The following is a 17,555-nucleotide window of genomic DNA, read 5'->3' as shown; positions in this document are numbered from 1 at the left end:
TTTCTGAGGCTGAATAATATTCCACTGTATGTGTAGACCACATTTTATTTATCCATTCATCCATCAATGGACACGGGGGTTGATTCCACTATGTTGTAAACAATGCTTCTATGAACATGGGTGTACAAATATGTGTTCAAGTCCTAGCTTTTAATTCCTCTGGGCCTATAGCCCAGAAGTGGAATTGCTGGATCATATGAAAATACTGTTTAACTTTTTAAGAAACCATCCCACTGTTTTCCAGAGCAGCTGCACCATTCTACATCCCCACCAACAGTGCACCAAGGTTCCACGGAGTCTACATCCGTATCAGTAGTGCTTTCCATTTTTTTGAAAATATTTAATGATGGAACTGTGCTAATGCTAAGAATAGAACTTATTCTAGGAGCCTGTGTGGATAAGAAGAGAATTGTTGCATTCATGAAACATTAAAGCCAGAAGATCTAGCCTAAAATAGTCCTTCGTGTGTTCTGGGCAGCATGTCGCTTTTATAGACTTCTACTCTCTCAAATCCATCTCAGCACCAGGTTGGAAACGTCTGTTCAGGAGTCACTGGCCACTCCTGCTTTCCCAGTGAGGGGAGAGGGACAGAGGCTGGCACATTCTGACTTGTGGGTAGCCAGTGTCCTCACCACCCCCCAACCCCACACCCACCCCTTTTGGCTTTTTCAACAAGAATGAAGTTGCCTTTTTATCTACTTCAGGAGGCTCTTACAATTCGGTGAAACTACACCACCACGCACTCAGCGTATTCCAATAGACGCCTCGTTAGCAGCGGTTGCCTTTTCCCATGAGCTCCCCTGTCCCTCGATCCCGTTTATGGCATCTCTCCTCTTGAGCCCTGAGGAGAGACGGAGGGTGTGTGAGACACCAGGTCTGCAACAGGCTGCCATCATGTCAAGGCTTTATTTCTACTTCATCATTGTCTCGTACAGACTCCGAGCCACCATCCTTTGTTCCAATCCGATATTCTCATGTGTAATATTTTTTCCGTAAACAGAAAATTTTGAGTAAACACTGCGTATTGTCAGTTCATCTTTTAACAATAATTTAAAAAAGCCACGGATGTTGTATCATCGATGCAAGAAGACGACAAAAGTACAGTACGAGGGAACTCACAATGTGCACAACGGGACGACTCACTCGGGCGATGGCGAGCCCACAGCAGCAGTATGTACATGCACCCCGGCGCCTCGAACCCGAAGACGTGCAAGTCGATAGAATATGTGGATTATACAAAGAATTTGGTGAGCCCCGCTGAGGACTCGGTGCCCTTTTCCTAAACGCTGACATGGGTTCCCTCCAGCATACAGGGCATCTGTCTTGACTATTGGCTTCCTGACTTTTTCACTACAAAAAGTTCATTTTACCAGACGGTCTGAAGTTTTCAAAAATTCTTAAAAATCAAAAACACTGAGAAAAGAAAATTAACTTAAGACACTCTAATTCAACGTGGAAATAAAGCAAACCAAAATGTAACAGTGCAAATTTAACAGAGAGGCAGTCAGTCTTAGAGCGAGGGTGTTCAGGATCTCGTAAAATGTACATCTTTAAAACGTTTAGTTTTTAAAATTTATTTATATCTTATGTACCCTTTTTTAATATACTGTGTGTAAAAAAGATGGAGACAAAAATAGTTTTCTGAGCTATGAAAAAAATTAAGTTATTACAGGCACATTTACTGTTTCGTTCTAGAAACATCTCAGGTCAGAGGTTGAACATTCAGCAGCTGTGTGTTTTTTTAAACACGTTCTTTGACCTTGGGAAAACGAGATCTCTCCTTTTGGGCAGAGTTTGGTGGATGATGATGGTGTGGTTATGCAAATTACAGTGAATTATTCTGTGATAATCCATGCAAACTTGCATCCGTCACTGGTGCAGCTTCTCCCCGGGCGGCTCCTCCTCCCCGAACTCCTCCAAGGAGGTCGGGTCTCCGAGCGATGGAGCCGTAGAGGCAGTGGGGGAATGTGGGGCCCAGCGGGATGGAGGGCGGCGGTTTGCTGGTCTCTCGGGCCTGGAGAAGCAGGATTCTAGGGATGGAGCTAGAGCAGAACAAGGTAGTTCCTTCAAAGCCAGAAAGAGAAAGACAGGGTTACTCAGACAGACAGTGCCTCTGGCGGTGGGAGGGATTTCCCCCAAATACACTTCTTGACAGACTCAATGCAACAGAGCGAGGGCAACTTCTGCATGCTAACTTATATTTTGCTCATGGAGAATGACTTAAAATGGTAAGGAAAGACCTCAACAGGAATGATCAGTGATGACAGTAATGGGAAGACATCGAGTGAGGATAAAACATGGCAAAGCCTTGAGATGGGTGTGTTTACAGAGCACCATCAGAGCTGGTCTGGCACCTATGGAGGCGGGAAAGCCACAGGCCACATGTGGTCTACCCCAGCCACGTGGTCGGTCTGATCCAGCTGATCCCATCACTCTGGTCCTCCTGAGTGATCTACTTAGTGACAATGACGGTCCTAAGAGGACAGCCTCTCTTGATTTCATCAGCTGTATTAGGAATGAGACTCACCTCAAAACAAGCTCTGCTACTGTTTATCCCAAATTGACTGGCAGTCGGTGAAACACACTCCCACAACATGAAAAAATGCTGCCGGCAGAAATTTTAATTCCTGTCTAGTTTTCTTTAATGACTCCTCCTCACAGCAGCATTGGAAGAAAGGGGAGTCAGAGTGTGCTTGTGTTCTTGTGTTGCGGGCATCCCACACCTTCTGAGAACAGTTAATGCCAGACACCCTCCACCATGGTGCACATCACCTGGAATACTTCTTCTCAGGGCTTGGTCTCCACGACAGGAAACAAGGACACCACACTGGGAATTTACTGGCACAGAGACATGTGCAAAGCTGTGGCAGGAGGATACGGGGAGTTCTACAGGGTGGGACCCATCTGCCCAAATGACCCTCAGACAACAGAAAGCTGAGATGGTAAACCACTGCAATGCCGATGACACAGAGCAAAGACCCTCCGAGCCAGCCAGGAGGTAAGTCAGAGGATTTAAAGAGAGGTGACAAGCAACTGCAGAGGTCAGAATGAGGAAGAGGTAGTCAGCAGCGCAGGCGAGTGACACAGGGAAGAGTCAGCGGCTGTGTTGAAGGACGATGTGACGAAAACCAGGTGACAAGGAAGAAGATGGAAGGCGGACAGGGGAGCGATGGAGTGAGGAGGCTGCCTCCCCGTGGGGCCCGCCGAGAAGGAGCACTAACATGGAGACTGCTTCTTGCCGGTCCCTGCCTCTTCTGTGGTTGGCACTTTCTATGACAATGGGGAGGCCCCAGTCAGCAAAGCACGTATGCTAATGAGAACCATGACAACCTGAGGTGCCTGCCTGTGAAAACACCGTGGGCCCGGAGATAGCTGGAATGCGAACTTACATGGGGGTGAGCTGTGTCCTTACCTCGCCTCAGCCCAGGACATGAGGGGGCGCATGGTTCGGGAAATCTGCTACTGTCTTGTGTCTTCTGGTGTCACTGCTCCTGGTGTTGTAAGGGTTGTGTGTGCTTGTGCTAGTATGAGTGTGTTGTGTGCAAGTGTGTGTGCTGGTGGGGCTGCTGCTAGAGGGTTATTGGACACACTGCAGCCAGTTCCCACCTGGCCGATGCGGGACGAGTATGCGCTTCCCATTCGTATTGTGCCACCTCTTCACCAGCACCTGTTTGGGGGCTCCCACAGGAAGCAATGGCGTGTGGCCATCCCAGCACACATAAGCACAGCACGCTGTCCTTTCCCGACAGGCCTTGCCGTGGGCTCTGTGGGCCTCTGGCGCTTGGAGCACTTTAGTCTTGGAGAAACAACTGTACTTTGGCCCTGAGCGCTTCAGCCTGAGGTCAGTGAATGAGCTAATTATGTCCTTGATGACACACAAGGCTCCTGTTTTCTGATGTGCCTCGACTTGGGCTCTGGAGTCAATTCTGAGAATACTTTTTGGAGCAGGGGTGACTTTGCTGTTTATTCAATCAACAAATACTTATTGAGCACTTACTAGGTCACCTACAGTGATCACCTGGAAGGACAAGATGTATTTGCTTTTATTCCTTCTGGTGCGGTTGTTGCAAAAGAAGCCTCATTGCATTATGGTCGCACCTGATATAGCTTATGGCATTAACTTGTGCCACCAAATACCGGTAGCAGGTCCAGCGGATCCCCACAGGCTAGAACTCTGTCAGAGACAGTCCCCTCTCCGAAAGCATACTGGCTGCAAACTGCACAGGGAGCAGAAACCTAGGCGGGGTCTCTATAACCGGGGAGCCTTTCTTTGCACCAAGCAGTCAACCCTCGGCAAAAGGGATTGTACAGGCCATCAGTCTGTCCCTGCAGACGGACCCAGAGCCAGTGGGGCGGCTGCCTCTATGAAGCAGATCTACCTGGGATGATTCCCCCTGTTTCTGAGTGTCCGGCGCCAACCCCGAGTTACACCAATGCCCCCTCCAGACAGTTTGGGAAGAAGGACGAAAGCACTTACGGCGTGAGGCAGGCAGGGCTAGAGTCCCCAGGGGGCAGTTAGTAAGACAGTTTGGTTCTGGACAGAACAGACAGAGAAAGAAAAGAAAAGCAAGTAGGTTGAAAAGTATTTTTTTAAAAAAGAAGAACAGTAAAGGTTTTACATCAACAAGCCAGGTGCCAGCTCCAGGGACAGCTACCAGGAGAAGCAGGAAGTCCCCAAAAGTGGCATGGCATTCCTGGGCACACAGACCTCTCCTCGGCCCTGTCTGAAGGGAGGAACGGACTCCCTGTGGAACAGCCACAGGCCTCTCCCTCCTGATTTCTAGTCTTCCCTGAGTTGCCCTTTGGCTTAACACTTCAACCATCCTTTGGCACAGAGAGATGGAAGTCGCATGACTCTTGTATTTGAAAGGAGGCATAGAACAGCCAGTTTGTCACAATGATGCAGCCACCGCTGCTCACACTAAAACTCTCCTCCCATTTTACACTTAGGTATGGGAGAGAAGAATAGAATAATCTGCATTTCCAGATTATTTCCATTCTCTTCACGCCAGAACTCCTCCTCACAGCTTCTCTGCATCGCGGCATGGGTGTTAGGGCTTCAAGAGAAAAGAGTAAGCAGGGTGTGGGTGAGAGTGGGAGGTCCTGCTGTGCGGGTCCCAGCCAGGACCCCTGCGTCCCCGTCTCGCTGTGACCACCCAGGGAGAGCCCCGGCAGGCCATGCACAGCAGGATGGCAACTCAGAATCACTGGAGATTTTGAAATGAAAACCCAGAACCACCACAAAATTTATGGAGTGACAAGAAGGGCTCTCCATTGGGTCTAATATATAGTAGTCAATTCAGACGAGAAGTCATTCCACTGGAATCTAGAACAAGTAAAATTGCAACAACAGAAAAAGAGTCCAGGACACTGAAACGGTGCCAGCGAGTGCTCCAGTCAGGCTCTGACCCCGCAACTCTGCTGTACTCCCATCAAACGGCCGGTCACCTCTGAGGCGGTGAGCACACCTAGTGAGAAGGAAGTCTTGACAGAGAGACAAAGGGCTGGGCATAGCTTTGTACCAGCAAAACCATTTTCACACCTGAGAACTGTGATTCAGTCATTAAACCATTCTTCATATTATCATAGATTGCTTTTTAACTCAAAGAATTTTTTTGGTTCCTAAAAATTAATTTCTATTTAGTTTCAAATATAAATGGACATTCCAGACACAGCCAGTTAATGCTTTGGGACAAAGCCCCGATTTCAGCTGATGCCTCCCGGGCCCTGAGGAGGCAGGCATTCACACAAACCCTCCGCAGCAGTGTGCCACTTACCTGAGGGCCCCGAAGAATGGGGTGACACCATCTGAGCACACTCAGCCACGGTATGTGTTCTTCTCAGAGCCTGCACACCACCGTATCACAAAGACTTGCATCTTCGGAACATGTGGGCCATGAACCGTCAAGGTCAGGCTGAACCATATGGCATTGCCACTTCAGTAGGTCACTGGCATGGTTTAACCCATTTGAGATTTAAACTCTATATTCTGAGTTAAATACCACTTGATGGATGAGACTGGGAAACTGACCATCATTGTTTCCCTGTGAAATGTGGGGCAGAACGTAGAAATACACGTTTCTTCTTACTCATGCGGCCTGGGCCATGGTGGGTGGGAAAGAAGCAGGTGGCTCAAGGAGCGAGTTTCTCTTCTTCCTGCCGACCCTCGCCATCCACTGGTCTGCCCGGCCTGGAGAATGCCTGTGGGTGTCTGGATCCCAGTGGGGTGGAGTGTGTCCATGTGGGCTACTGGTGGGTCAGGGCTCACACTCAAGTCTACACATGGATCACTCCCGAACAGTGACTGACCGAGTGTTGTGAGCATTGGGAGGCAGGCATCACCACTTCTGTCACCCCCAGCGTTGTCATTGGGCTTGGTTTTATTTTGCTCATTCTGGAAGTGGGAATGGGGATTGCTTTTTAAGGTGGTGTGGGACGAGTATACCACGTGTGGATAGGCATCAGAACAGAATTCAAGGTTGACTGATTTGAGGATATTGTTAACAGGGACATAATAATAATTACATGACAATGTGATAGTATGTGTATTCATCCTATATAATAAAGAGGTAACATGCAAATTGACCGTCACGTCCTTGCAAAGATGGCTGCCCCCATGTGGTCAAAGATGGCCTGCAGAGGAGGTCAGTTAGGGTCAACAGGGCCGGCAGGGGAGGGCAGTTGGGGGGGACCAGGTTGGCAGGGGAGGGCAGTTAGGGGTGACCAGGCTGGCAGGGGAGGGCAGTTGGGGGGTGACCGGGCTGGCAGGAGAGGGCAGTTGGGGGCAATCGGGCTAGTAGGGGAGCAGTTAGGCGTCGATCTGGCTGGCAGGGGAGTGGTTAGGGGGTCATCAGGCTGGCAAGGGAGTGGTTAGGGGGTGATCAGGTTGGCAGGCAGAATCAGTTAGGGGCAATCAGGCAGGCAGGCAGGCAAACGGTTGGGAGCCAGCAGTCCTGGATTGTGAGAGGGATGTCTGACTGCCGGTTTAGGCCCAACATCCCCCAAGGGGTCCCAGATTGGAGAGGGCGCAGGCTGGGCTAAGGGACACTCTCCCCAATCCCCCTGTGCATGAATTTCATGCACCGGGCCTCTAGTATAATGATAATGTGATAATAGGTGATGTGTCAGAGGATAATCGCACTGCATGAAGGTAGGGTTTTGACTGTGTGTGTTGCCTCGCCTGGGTTATTACTGGGGGGCTTCATGGACACAGAGAGTAATGTGTGAGATGGAAGGCTACAGCTTTGCACTGAAGCCCACACTTGAGTCCAGCTGCTGTAGCTCCTTGTGAGAAGTTCTAGAATCCACACTCTCAAACCTTCCCCGGCACACCTTTCATGCTGTCACATAGAAAGACCTGGAGCATGCAGAAAGCCCTGGCACGACTCCCATACTTTACACACAGACATTCCTAGGACACAAATTTACCCCCAAAGATGGCACATTATGACCCCAAGTGAAACGCCCAGATAAACAAATGAGCAGCCATCACTTAGACCAGAGAAGAGAACCTGAATCACTTTTAAAAAGTAGCTCGGAGTTCGTGTTTCTGCCTATTCCATTCTCCCATAAACCAGGTATCCCCCCAGCTCACAAGAACCTATTATGGGCCAGGATTCTTAAAATCAAATGACCTAATACAATCCCAGATTCAAACTTGTTTTCCCACCATTTGAGTGGAAGAGCTGGTAGGGTGAGGGTGTGGACTACTGAGCTTTCATTACCTCGATGGACCCTGGTTCTGCTTTGGCTGTCTCTCCCACGAGGCTGTCACTGTTAAGACTTGGGAGGCCTTGGGGCGCCTGCCTCCTCTCCTCCTTTAAGGCGTGCTCCAGTAGCTTCTTATGGAGGATCCGGGCTACACTCTCGGTGAACGTGTAGCCAGGGGGAGCGGATAAGTCCTGCCTCACAGGCGTGCCCTCTCCCCCTTCCTCCCTACAGGTCTCTGAGCCAACCCCGATGGGGCTGGGTGACCGTCCCCGGGAACTGGGGCTGGTGTCCTGGCCTGGGCCCAGCTCCGGCTGCGGTTCTGCTGAGCGAGACCGACCCCCAGCCCGCATCCCCTTCTGGAAGGGGTCCTGCACCACGGGGCTGTGGTCAATGATGTTGAAGAGACTGGAGAGGCCGTCGTTGATGGCGGTGTGCACGGGGCTCTCCCGTGTGGTGGTGGAGCGGGCCCAGGCCGACTCACTGCACCCCTTCTGGGCCAGCCCTGGCGAGGTCCTGTTATTTGGCTGGTCAGCTTTGGGGAGGGGCTTCCTCTGCAGCTTGGGAGACCCATACTTGGGGGAGCAGCATGTCCGTTCGAACTTGGCCTGCACCTTCTCGATGGCGGGGGCCACCTGCCTGCTCCTAAGGCCACGGGATGGAGACGATGCGGGCGTGGCACCCCCCCCTGCCTTTGGTGTGAGACACTTGTGGGGGCTGCTGGTGACGGCGCTGCCGCGCAGGGCTTCGGTCTGCAGGCCGACGCTGATGGTCTGCACAGTCTGCGTCCCAGTGGTCTGGGACCCATTGGTCTGGCAGGCCATGTCCTTGACCAGGGGCTCGGGGGAACTAGAGCAGATGGCATTCCTGACAGAGAAGGCCACCTCCTTCATGTCGTCACTCATGTTCTTGGATATCCCCAGGCTGTGCAGCGGGGAGGCGAAGCCCAGGGAGGGGCAGAGGGTGCCATCCAGGGGGCGCAGGCCTCCCTCCCCATAGTCTCGGGGTTGCCTGGGAGGGGCACAAGGCCACCTGCTAAGCATGTGTTCTGAGGGGCCCCCCTTAGTGTCTCCTGGGCCCCCTCGGGCTCTGCTTGTAGCAAACGGGCCCTCGGGCTCCGGGTGGCCCGAGCTCTCACCGCCGGCCACCACGATGCTGTCCATCCTGCGGACGGCAGGTGGGCTGTGCAGCACCCGCACCCCGGACGGCTCGGTGCGGACGTGGCTCCGCAGGGGCTGCTTCTGGCAGTGCTCGGGGCTGGTCATGGTGTCTGTGGTCATGGTGACGCTCGTGGTGAGGTACCAGGATGAGTCAGGGAAAGGCTCCACACTGGCCTCGCCCCCAGCCCGCCCCGCCTCGGTCCTGCCTGCCCAGGGGTCTGGAGGCCTCTCGTCCCAGCTCTTGCTGTTGAACTCCTCGATGTACTTCAGATCATCAGGGGACAGGGGGGGAGTGATGTCCTCTTTGCTACTGGCCGCGGGCAGGCCTTTCTCCGGCAGGAAGGGAGAGACGTCCATCAGGCGCTGGAACTCAGACATGGAGGACACGGACACCGCCCTGGGAGAAGGAGTGGGAGAGGAGACATTGTCAACTGCCCGCCAGCCCGGGTGCCTGCCAACCTGCACGGCACATGCCTGTGTCGTGCCAGTCGCTACCATAACTATGAGAAGGCTTTCCAGCCGCTTGATGCTCTCCACCCCTGAGCTGACCCTGTGGATGTTCAATGGGCTTTTTATGGCTCTGGAATTGTTCCAGGACCTGTGTCTGGGTCAGAATGCAACACAGCCAACCCTCAAACACTGGGAACGAGTGGAAGGTGGGGCTCTCAGGCAGGCATAGCTAAGCTCCAAGCCACCTTGGATGCTTCACTTCAGCCGACGGTGCCCCACAGGAGGAAGGGACACCTGGCGGTGGCCTGGCGTCTCCGTCTCCATCTACTGACCAGAGCCTTCCGTCCCCACTGTACTGGGAGCTTCCCGAGTGCCGAGCATTATGGCAGGTGCTCATGCTACAGACACGGACCGCCATAGTCCCGATCCAGAACCAGCTAATGGTATGGGGTGGGGGTGGGGGAGCTACCACAACAAAACAATTATCATCTGAAGTCTTTTTCACCCATTGGCCTCATCCTCTATTGACTTGAAGTACTAACCATCTCCAAAGGCCAAGTGGAAGATGCAGAAGACAGGAAAGTAGAAGATGGAACTAGGCCAGTGATGGCGAACCTATGACACGCGTGTCAGAGGTGACACTGGAACTCATTTTTTTGGTTGATTTTTCTTTGTTAAATGGCATTTAAATATATAAAATAAATATCAAAAATATAAGTCTTTGTTTTACTATGGTTGCAAATATCAAAAAATTTCTGTATGTGACACGGCACCAGAGTTAAGTTAGGGTTTTTCAAAATGCTGACACGCCGAGCTCATAGGGTTCACCATCACTGCACTAGGCCAACAAATAAATTTCAAAATACTTTTTCAAACGAAATTTCCACCTGGCCCTGCCCAAATCCACCAACGGGGCTCGGCTCTCCTCTCCCCGCTCTGCTCCCTGCTTTACAGTCAGGCCTTCTCTTTGTTCCTGCTCCTCCTGTACTTCTGGACATGAGGAAGACACTCCACATGCACACAATGGAAGGTGAAGACAGGTGAGCTAAAGCAGCAGCCAGTTTGGGGTAAGTTCCTGCCCGACAGATGTGGTTTTAGTTGTAGATTCCTCAATATATTAGCACTTTAATTCAATATATTTCTACTTGACAGGAATTTACTGACTTCCCCCTGTAGGCTGGTTGCTGGAGATCTGACATGCTAGGTCGGGGGATGCTGGAGCATTCAGGCAGCTTGTCAGCTCTCCCAGGGCAAAGAAGTAGTGGCCAGGAAGGAAGCCTGGGGCTGGCCATGCCTGTCGGTGCAGGCCCTGGACCCTCGGGCCTGGGATCCCTCTGGATGGGTGACAGGGAGGTGAGGTGTATGCACACTCATGGTCTCTGCAACTAGACCACTTCCCCATAGGACACCAATACCCACCTACCTCCAAACTGAGGCTTGAATACATAAGTGACTTTCTATGCCCAGCCCAGGCCCTGCCGAGGGGTCTCCCATGAAGTCCATGGGCCTCTCCACTCTAGGATTGATTAATGATGGTGAGGCCAGAATTGGGGTCTGTGTACCACCTGGACTGGCCCACAGAGCCAGCAAAGCTCCCGGTGGCTCTGCCCTCACCCCGGGGTACATGCTCTTGTGGTGGTCACCGTGGGGTAAGGGTCTAGGCGACAAATGCCACCGTTAGGCTTTCCATCTTATTATTCCTCACTGAAGGCAAAGTCAGTGATATTTCTATATTAGAAATAATCTACAAACTGTCCAATGCCCTCTGAATAACAGGAAGCTGGCGATAACCAGTGCTGGACATAAATGTGTACCTCGATTTGTTACTAGGTCTTAAGCTTTCCTGCAAGCATGATTTCCCTCTTCTTGTCTCGGGTCCTGTCAGGAAGTGGCTGAATTAACACTGAGCTTCAGAATGCAGCGGGCTGGAGCCACCCTTGGATGTGGCTCATCTAACCCCCATGCCTGCCCACAGAGGAACCACTCAGAGTTGATTCAGTGGCACCTGTGTGGGGACCTGGCCTTCAGGGCTTGGATGGATGGATGTGGAACAGAGACCAGGTAGATAAAGAAAAGGCATCAACCTCAGCAACATTTGAAGTGAAACAGGACAATAACTACAAAAACCAGGATGCATCTGAAACACGTTGCGTAGAAAATCACTGGCATACTATAATGTCTCCTAGCCTAGCAAGAGGGAGTTTTTCCAGATTTTAAATTAGAAGAGAGGAGTTTCCATGGGCTTTTCAAAAACTATTTACCACAATCATTCCCTAATATACACAATACACAACTATAACGGCAAAGTTCTTACCCTAAAGCTAATAAGCAAACACAGCAGGTCTCTGGCCTTTTTGTTGTTAACAATAAAAAAAATACATTTATTACATTAAAAATAATAAAGCAACTACTCATTCAGAAGTCTTATTTTAAGTCATTTTGAAGAGTGTATTATAATAGACCGCAGTGACAGGTGGAATTTCCAGACAAGGGGATTTTATTTCAGTCGTCTACTATTGTTTCCCTCGATCTTACTTACCTTTGAAGATTTCCCTTGTGATTTTCTTCTTCCTGTAAAGAAGAAATAAGTTCATCCGAATCAGTTAATATTGGTTGCTAGGCGCTCTCAGGGTGCTATGGGATTTGTTCTGCTTTCCTGCCCTAGGACAACAGCATTGAAAATGCACATGGAGCCAGTGTTGGTTGGGAGCGTTACTGCCCCCAGCCCTTCAAGATACGATAATAAAACCACAATCCACAGTGTGGTGAGGGGCTGGAGCTTCTGCAGTCCAGGGAGGAGCCCACATGAGTAAGCAAAACTGGCCATGATTTTTGTATAAACAGTGTCATGGAGAAAGTGGCCCTCCTGGCTTTCTCAGAGGACTTCCCTGAGCACATGACTTTCCAACCTCGCTTTGTAATGACCCAGGTACGTCTGCATGCGTGCGTTCATGCGTGTGTGTGTGTGTGTGTGTGTGTGTGTGAGAGAGAGAGAGAGAGAGAGAGAGAGAGAAGAGAGAGAGAAGTGGGAGAAGATGAGGATGACAGAATGAGTTAGAAGATGGATGTCCCTAACTGAAGTTGATTTGACATCCTTAGGCGTGAGTACTTCTTTAATTTTAAATTCGCCATTTGGAATCAAAGACAAAGTTACAGTGACGTCTGCTTATGAAGAATGATAGCTGCACTGGCAGAGGACAACACGAACACAGGTGGACTTGGGTGTTTTCGAGCTGACATGGTCCGGAAGAAGGAGCAAGGAGCCTAGCACGCCCTGATGACGGAAGTTTATGTGTCGGCGTGGTCAACAGCCTGGTGCGCTTCCCCCCAGCGAGCACGGTCCGCAGTGCAGGTCAGTAAGGGGTCCAGGCCCCTGCAGGGCTGGCACAAGGCCAGTCTCCTGACCCCGCTGCCTTCTCACTGCTGAGAGTGTGCACCATGTGAGACTGCCAGCAGATCAGACAGGGTGGCATACTGGCGATGTCACATCACCTGGGAATCTGTTGTGGAGGAGGGGGTGTACCTGGCCTCACTGACATGTGACTGAGTATAATTTCCCCACATTTCAACAGCACTATTGACTGAACCCTTCTCAGTCCATTAAGTACCTGGGACAGGTTAAAAAACAGGCAGAGCAACTGTTAAATGGACTCACAGGTAATGATTCCTAAAATCAATTTTTAAAACCCAGCTTTCAAAAGGGCTTAACCGGAAAATGCTAACGCTGTGCCATGGAGATTTCAGCACAGAGCTTAGCTCGGCTACTTGCTCGTCTAGTCTGTGTAAGGTGTCTAGGTGCTGGGTGTCTTCCCTTTGTATAAGGTCTTCAGGGGATGTCATTGTTCAGTGACATTTGCTACTCCCAAATGTCAGGTATTTTCTTTAAAATTTGTTTTCCTGTTAATAAGTTTTCTATGATTTGAAATAAAGTTGCAGATCTACATGCCCCAGAAGCATGACCTATTCCCTCCTGTGTGTCTCATTGAACATGCCCACTTGTGAAACCTTTCCGTGTACACAGGACACGAAACGTGAGACAAAGTGGCAAAATAAAGCCGGCCGCAGCACAAGCTAGGAGTTTGGGGTCAGCGCCACCCAGCAATGCTCTTGGCTGTGAAGGTTTCATGTTTTAAGCCCTGGAGCCTGCCTGCCACGTGGCAGGGCTGCCCACCAACCCCTTGGTCCTGCAGAGGTTAACTGGACCCGAAAACCCAGGCCGACCTGAGGGAGGCAGTTCCTGAACTCCTTCTGGGGCCCGCGGGCCGGAGGCTCCTGTGGCTCATCCTCCAAAGCGTCCAAGTAGAGGTTCTCCCGGGCTGAGCACCTGTCCGATTCCTTCAGCTTGGAGAGCGGCCGGTCTTCAAAAGGGGTCGGGTCCGATTCTGTGCAGGGCCACATCCCCAGAGGTTGGGGCATGCAGGGGCTTCCCGGGGGAGCAAAAGGGCGGATGTTGCCTTCTTTTTGATCACAAAGGAAATTTCCACCTCTCCGGGGACTGTTTTCTTTCTGCAACTTGAAGGTTTAAAAATTAAAACATTAGCCTCACTTTTCTGTCTGTTGCTCTCCTAAGACCATGGTCTCACCACAATTTGGGATTACAGATGAGCCCATCTATAATTCCATAGCTCACATCTCAAAGACCAGGAGAAGAAAATGTTCTTAAAGTTCTGGCCTTGATTTCAAAACGTAACCCACCACCATTACAAATGCTTTTTTTTTAAAAAAAAGATCACTATTTTGTTTGGACTGAAAATCTGCATTAATCACATACAAGCCAACTCCTTCTGACAAGAATCTGTTATTGTACATAACTCTGAGTACTGTGCTCACAGGAAACAATACACTTATTTTTTAAAAATTGAACATTAAATGACATATTTAGAGCTCTTTTTTTAAAAAAAAAAAATTACCTTCAGAAGGTATACTCGGTGGAAAACGATCAGTAAACTTCTGAAGGTGAATTTGGTTTTCCTAACTAGCATTTTCCTAATAATAACAGCATATTATTTCCAAATCATCTGGAACAGGTCTTATACATAATCCGAGAGATCAAACTGTTATAACCACTGGATGGTAAAGCACTTTACACTTTGCTTGAGAGGATTGAAACTTAGCTATAAAGGGAATTAAGCTCTGGTATGACTGAAAACAAACAACACAAGACCGATACGTTTGAGTCACACGTTTTGTGCCTGGCACAGGAAGCTCAAGGAGCAGTTGTGGGAACACACAGGACCACTTGGAGTTGGGAAGACTTACCTGAGTTGGAACCATTGGCTATCAGGTCTAAGGTGCTTACCTCTTCTCACCTCATCTGTAAACAGGGATGGCAAACCTCCCTCCCAGGTATAGGGGGACAACAGGGGAGAGCCCATTGTCAGTGATACCACCCCTGACTTCCCTCAGGCCTGCCCTCGGCGGCTGGGCCCACAATGATCACCTTGCCTATTTACTGTGCAAGAACCAAGTGGAGGATGGCTAGGAAGGGCGCCAGGGTGGAACCACAGGACAGTCAGGGAAATGCATGTAGGGCGGATGCTCTCGCTCCTCTCCTCGAAGCCCCAGGAAAAGCTCTGGTGGGCGGTTTTCCTCTGCTCTACTGGCCTGAGCTTTCTGCACTGAGCTCTCCTCCCTGCCTCCACCAGACACGCACAGAAAGCACAGCTGAGCACGGAGGGTTCCCACCTACACACCCTTAATGGGGTCTTTGTTGAATGAGGAGCTCAGCACACTACAGGTTGGCTGCTTTTTTGAATAATTATCTGAATGACAAAAATGACTTGGGTTTGTCCTGAGGGGGTGGCAGAAGAAGGACGTTGGATCCCTGAGTGCTGGGACAGCGCCAGGAAGTTCTAAAACTCCCCTAGAGTCATATATTCTTTTAAGAAGGCATCTTTCATAAACTATCTTCGTGTCCCAATTTCAGTCTTCATCCACACAACAGCTATACGTGTGGCCTGTGTATCGCCAAGAACAAAGCCATGTGAAATAATGGGGATAAAGGACTTTTACTTATTTTTAGTAATTTTTGAGGTGGTGGAACTAAAGTCTCCAAGTACCATCTTCATTTTGTGAGAAATATGAAGATTCGAGCAGCCAGAGCTTCAGTGTTGGAGTCTGAGGCGGGATCACAGTTGTGTTAGAACAAACACATCACTCTGGGTTTCAGCTCCGCCACCTCCACTCTCCACCCCTCCCTCCACATGGCAGTTTGAAGTATGGTACCTATTTGCTTTATTTAACAATGGACAGGTTATTTTGATTTTCTAAATTGTATAAATCATCCCATTCGATTGAATGACTATCCCATTGATTGTTATCTTACTGGTTATCGAAGCACATTCTTCTGTACCTGGGAAACAGGACAGCACAATTATTCTAAATTGTTTTAGTGGCCACAGATAATGCGTTCCAGTTGACTCAGTGGTCCCAAGACCAGGAAAGTGCAATTACTCTAAATTACCTTGATGGCTCTAGATAATGAGTTCCTGGCAACTCAGTGGTCTCAAGACCCGAGGGCTCTAGATAAGGTGTTTCTGTCAATTCAGTGACCCCGAGACCCAAAACTATAATTAACATGCTTAGTTCTGCTTCTGTAAACTGCTTTTTTGCAAACCAGGTTCCTCATTCCAAACCTTGAGATGTAATCAATACCTTTGTGATCTTTGCCTATATAAGTCTGGTTTTGCCACCATCTTATCACTATGAGATTTGGGGAATGGCCCCTCATAGTCCCGATTGAAATAAATGTGACTCTTTAATTCGACTTCTTGAGGCGTCCTTCTGTGATTCGCGGGGTACATTACAACAAGTTCTTCCCAGTTCTCTTAAAAGATGCTAAGTGCTTTCTTTAATCGAGAAATAAAAAGGAAAGCTTTCTATTATGTTTATCCAATGCATGTCAGCGCAATTTAGTTTCAACACATGATCATCTCCAAGCTATTTTGGGCAAGGAATTAAAATGCGAGAATCACATTTGAAGCTGTAAATGTGCACTGAGGGTGTGTGTGAAGAGGGGGAGGAATGACTACAGAGGAGAGCTATGAACAAGCAGGTTCTAACTCAGGAAAGTGGAATTTCAAAAATAAACCCTGCAGCCAGGAGCAACGAGCACGGAAGCCGGTGTTAGGTTTCCTAAAAATGAAGCTGAGTGGTTTTAGCTGGAGGTATCTGCCGCTGAGATGCCGCTGGGGTGGTGTAATAGAATAATGAGCCCTTAAAAGGATAGGGTTTCCTAGGGGAGTCATTTCAAATCAGGCATCTGCAATTACTGTATTTAGAATCCTGCAGCAGAACAACTTGTAATGCAAATAGAAAGTTTTAAAGATTTGCATTTCAAATAATACAGGAAACAATAAACCCTCAAGAGTGTCACCATAGCTGAATCAGTCAAAAGAAAAAAATGGTCACTTTGTGAACAGGTTTTATTATTATTTTAATATATTTTTATTGCCCTGGTGGGTAAGGTTCAGTGGATAGAGAATCGGCCCTTGGACGAAGGGTCCTGGGTTCAATTACAGTCAAGGGCATACATCTTGGTCGCAGGCTCAATCCCAAGGCCCCAGTCAGGGCGCATGCGGTAAGCAACCAATTGATGTGTGTCTCTGTCTCTCACCTTCCCTTCTACTCTATCAAAAAGAAAGAGAGAGAGAGAGAGAGAGAGAGAGAGAGAGAGAGAGAGAGAGAGAAGGAAGGAAGGAAGGAAGGAAGGAAGGAAGGAAGGAAGGAAGGAAGGAAGGAAGGAAGGAAGGAAGAAAGAAGGAAAGAAAATCAATGGAAAAATTTCCTTGGGTGGGGAGTAACAACAACTACTATATATATATAAATTTCAGGGAGGAAGGGAGAGGGAGCGAGATAGAAACATCACCCTGGCTGGTTTGGCTCAGTGGATAGAGCATTGGCCTGCAGACTGAAGGGTCCCAGGTTTGATTCTGGTCGGGGGCGTATGCCTGGGTGTGGGCTCGATCCCCAGTAGGGGGTGTGCAGAAGGTAGCCAATCAATGATTCTCGCTCATCATTGATGTTTCTCTCTCTCCCCCTCCCTTTTTCTCTGAAATCAATAAAAATGTATTTTAAAAAGTGAAAGAAACATCAATCAGTGATAAGAATCATTGATCAGCTGCCTCTTGCACGCCCCCTACTGGGGATGGAGCCTGCAACCTGGACATGTGTCCTGACCGGGAATCGACCATGAGCTCCTGGTTCATACGTTGACACTCAACCACTAAACCACACCAG

The 17,555-nt window shown here is 49.4% G+C and overlaps 1 protein-coding gene across 3 annotated transcripts in view; it reads right to left on the bottom strand.

The window, feature by feature from the left end:
* Positions 1-257: 257 nt before the first annotated feature.
* The window catches only part of MTCL1 (microtubule crosslinking factor 1), a 119,954-nt gene continuing 102,656 nt past the window's right edge, over positions 258-17,555 (bottom strand). For all 3 annotated transcript variants that reach the window (XM_023754241.1, XM_006089277.3, XM_023754240.1), the window contains 4 exons: positions 13,539-13,829; positions 11,857-11,888; positions 7,725-9,264; positions 258-2,064 (listed from right to left, as the gene is read on the bottom strand). In XM_023754241.1, coding sequence (XP_023610009.1) covers positions 1,870-2,064; positions 7,725-9,264; positions 11,857-11,888; positions 13,539-13,829 — 2,058 coding nt within the window. In that variant the 3' untranslated portion in view covers positions 258-1,869. The remainder of the gene's footprint in view (positions 2,065-7,724; positions 9,265-11,856; positions 11,889-13,538; positions 13,830-17,555) is intronic.

The sequence above is a fragment of the Myotis lucifugus genome, unplaced genomic scaffold (assembly GCF_000147115.1).
Source record: "Myotis lucifugus unplaced genomic scaffold, Myoluc2.0 scaffold_58, whole genome shotgun sequence".
NCBI classification, from domain to species: domain Eukaryota; kingdom Metazoa; phylum Chordata; class Mammalia; order Chiroptera; family Vespertilionidae; genus Myotis; species Myotis lucifugus.
Note: the sequence above shows the minus strand (reverse complement) of the source record. Positions and strands in the feature narration are given on the sequence as shown.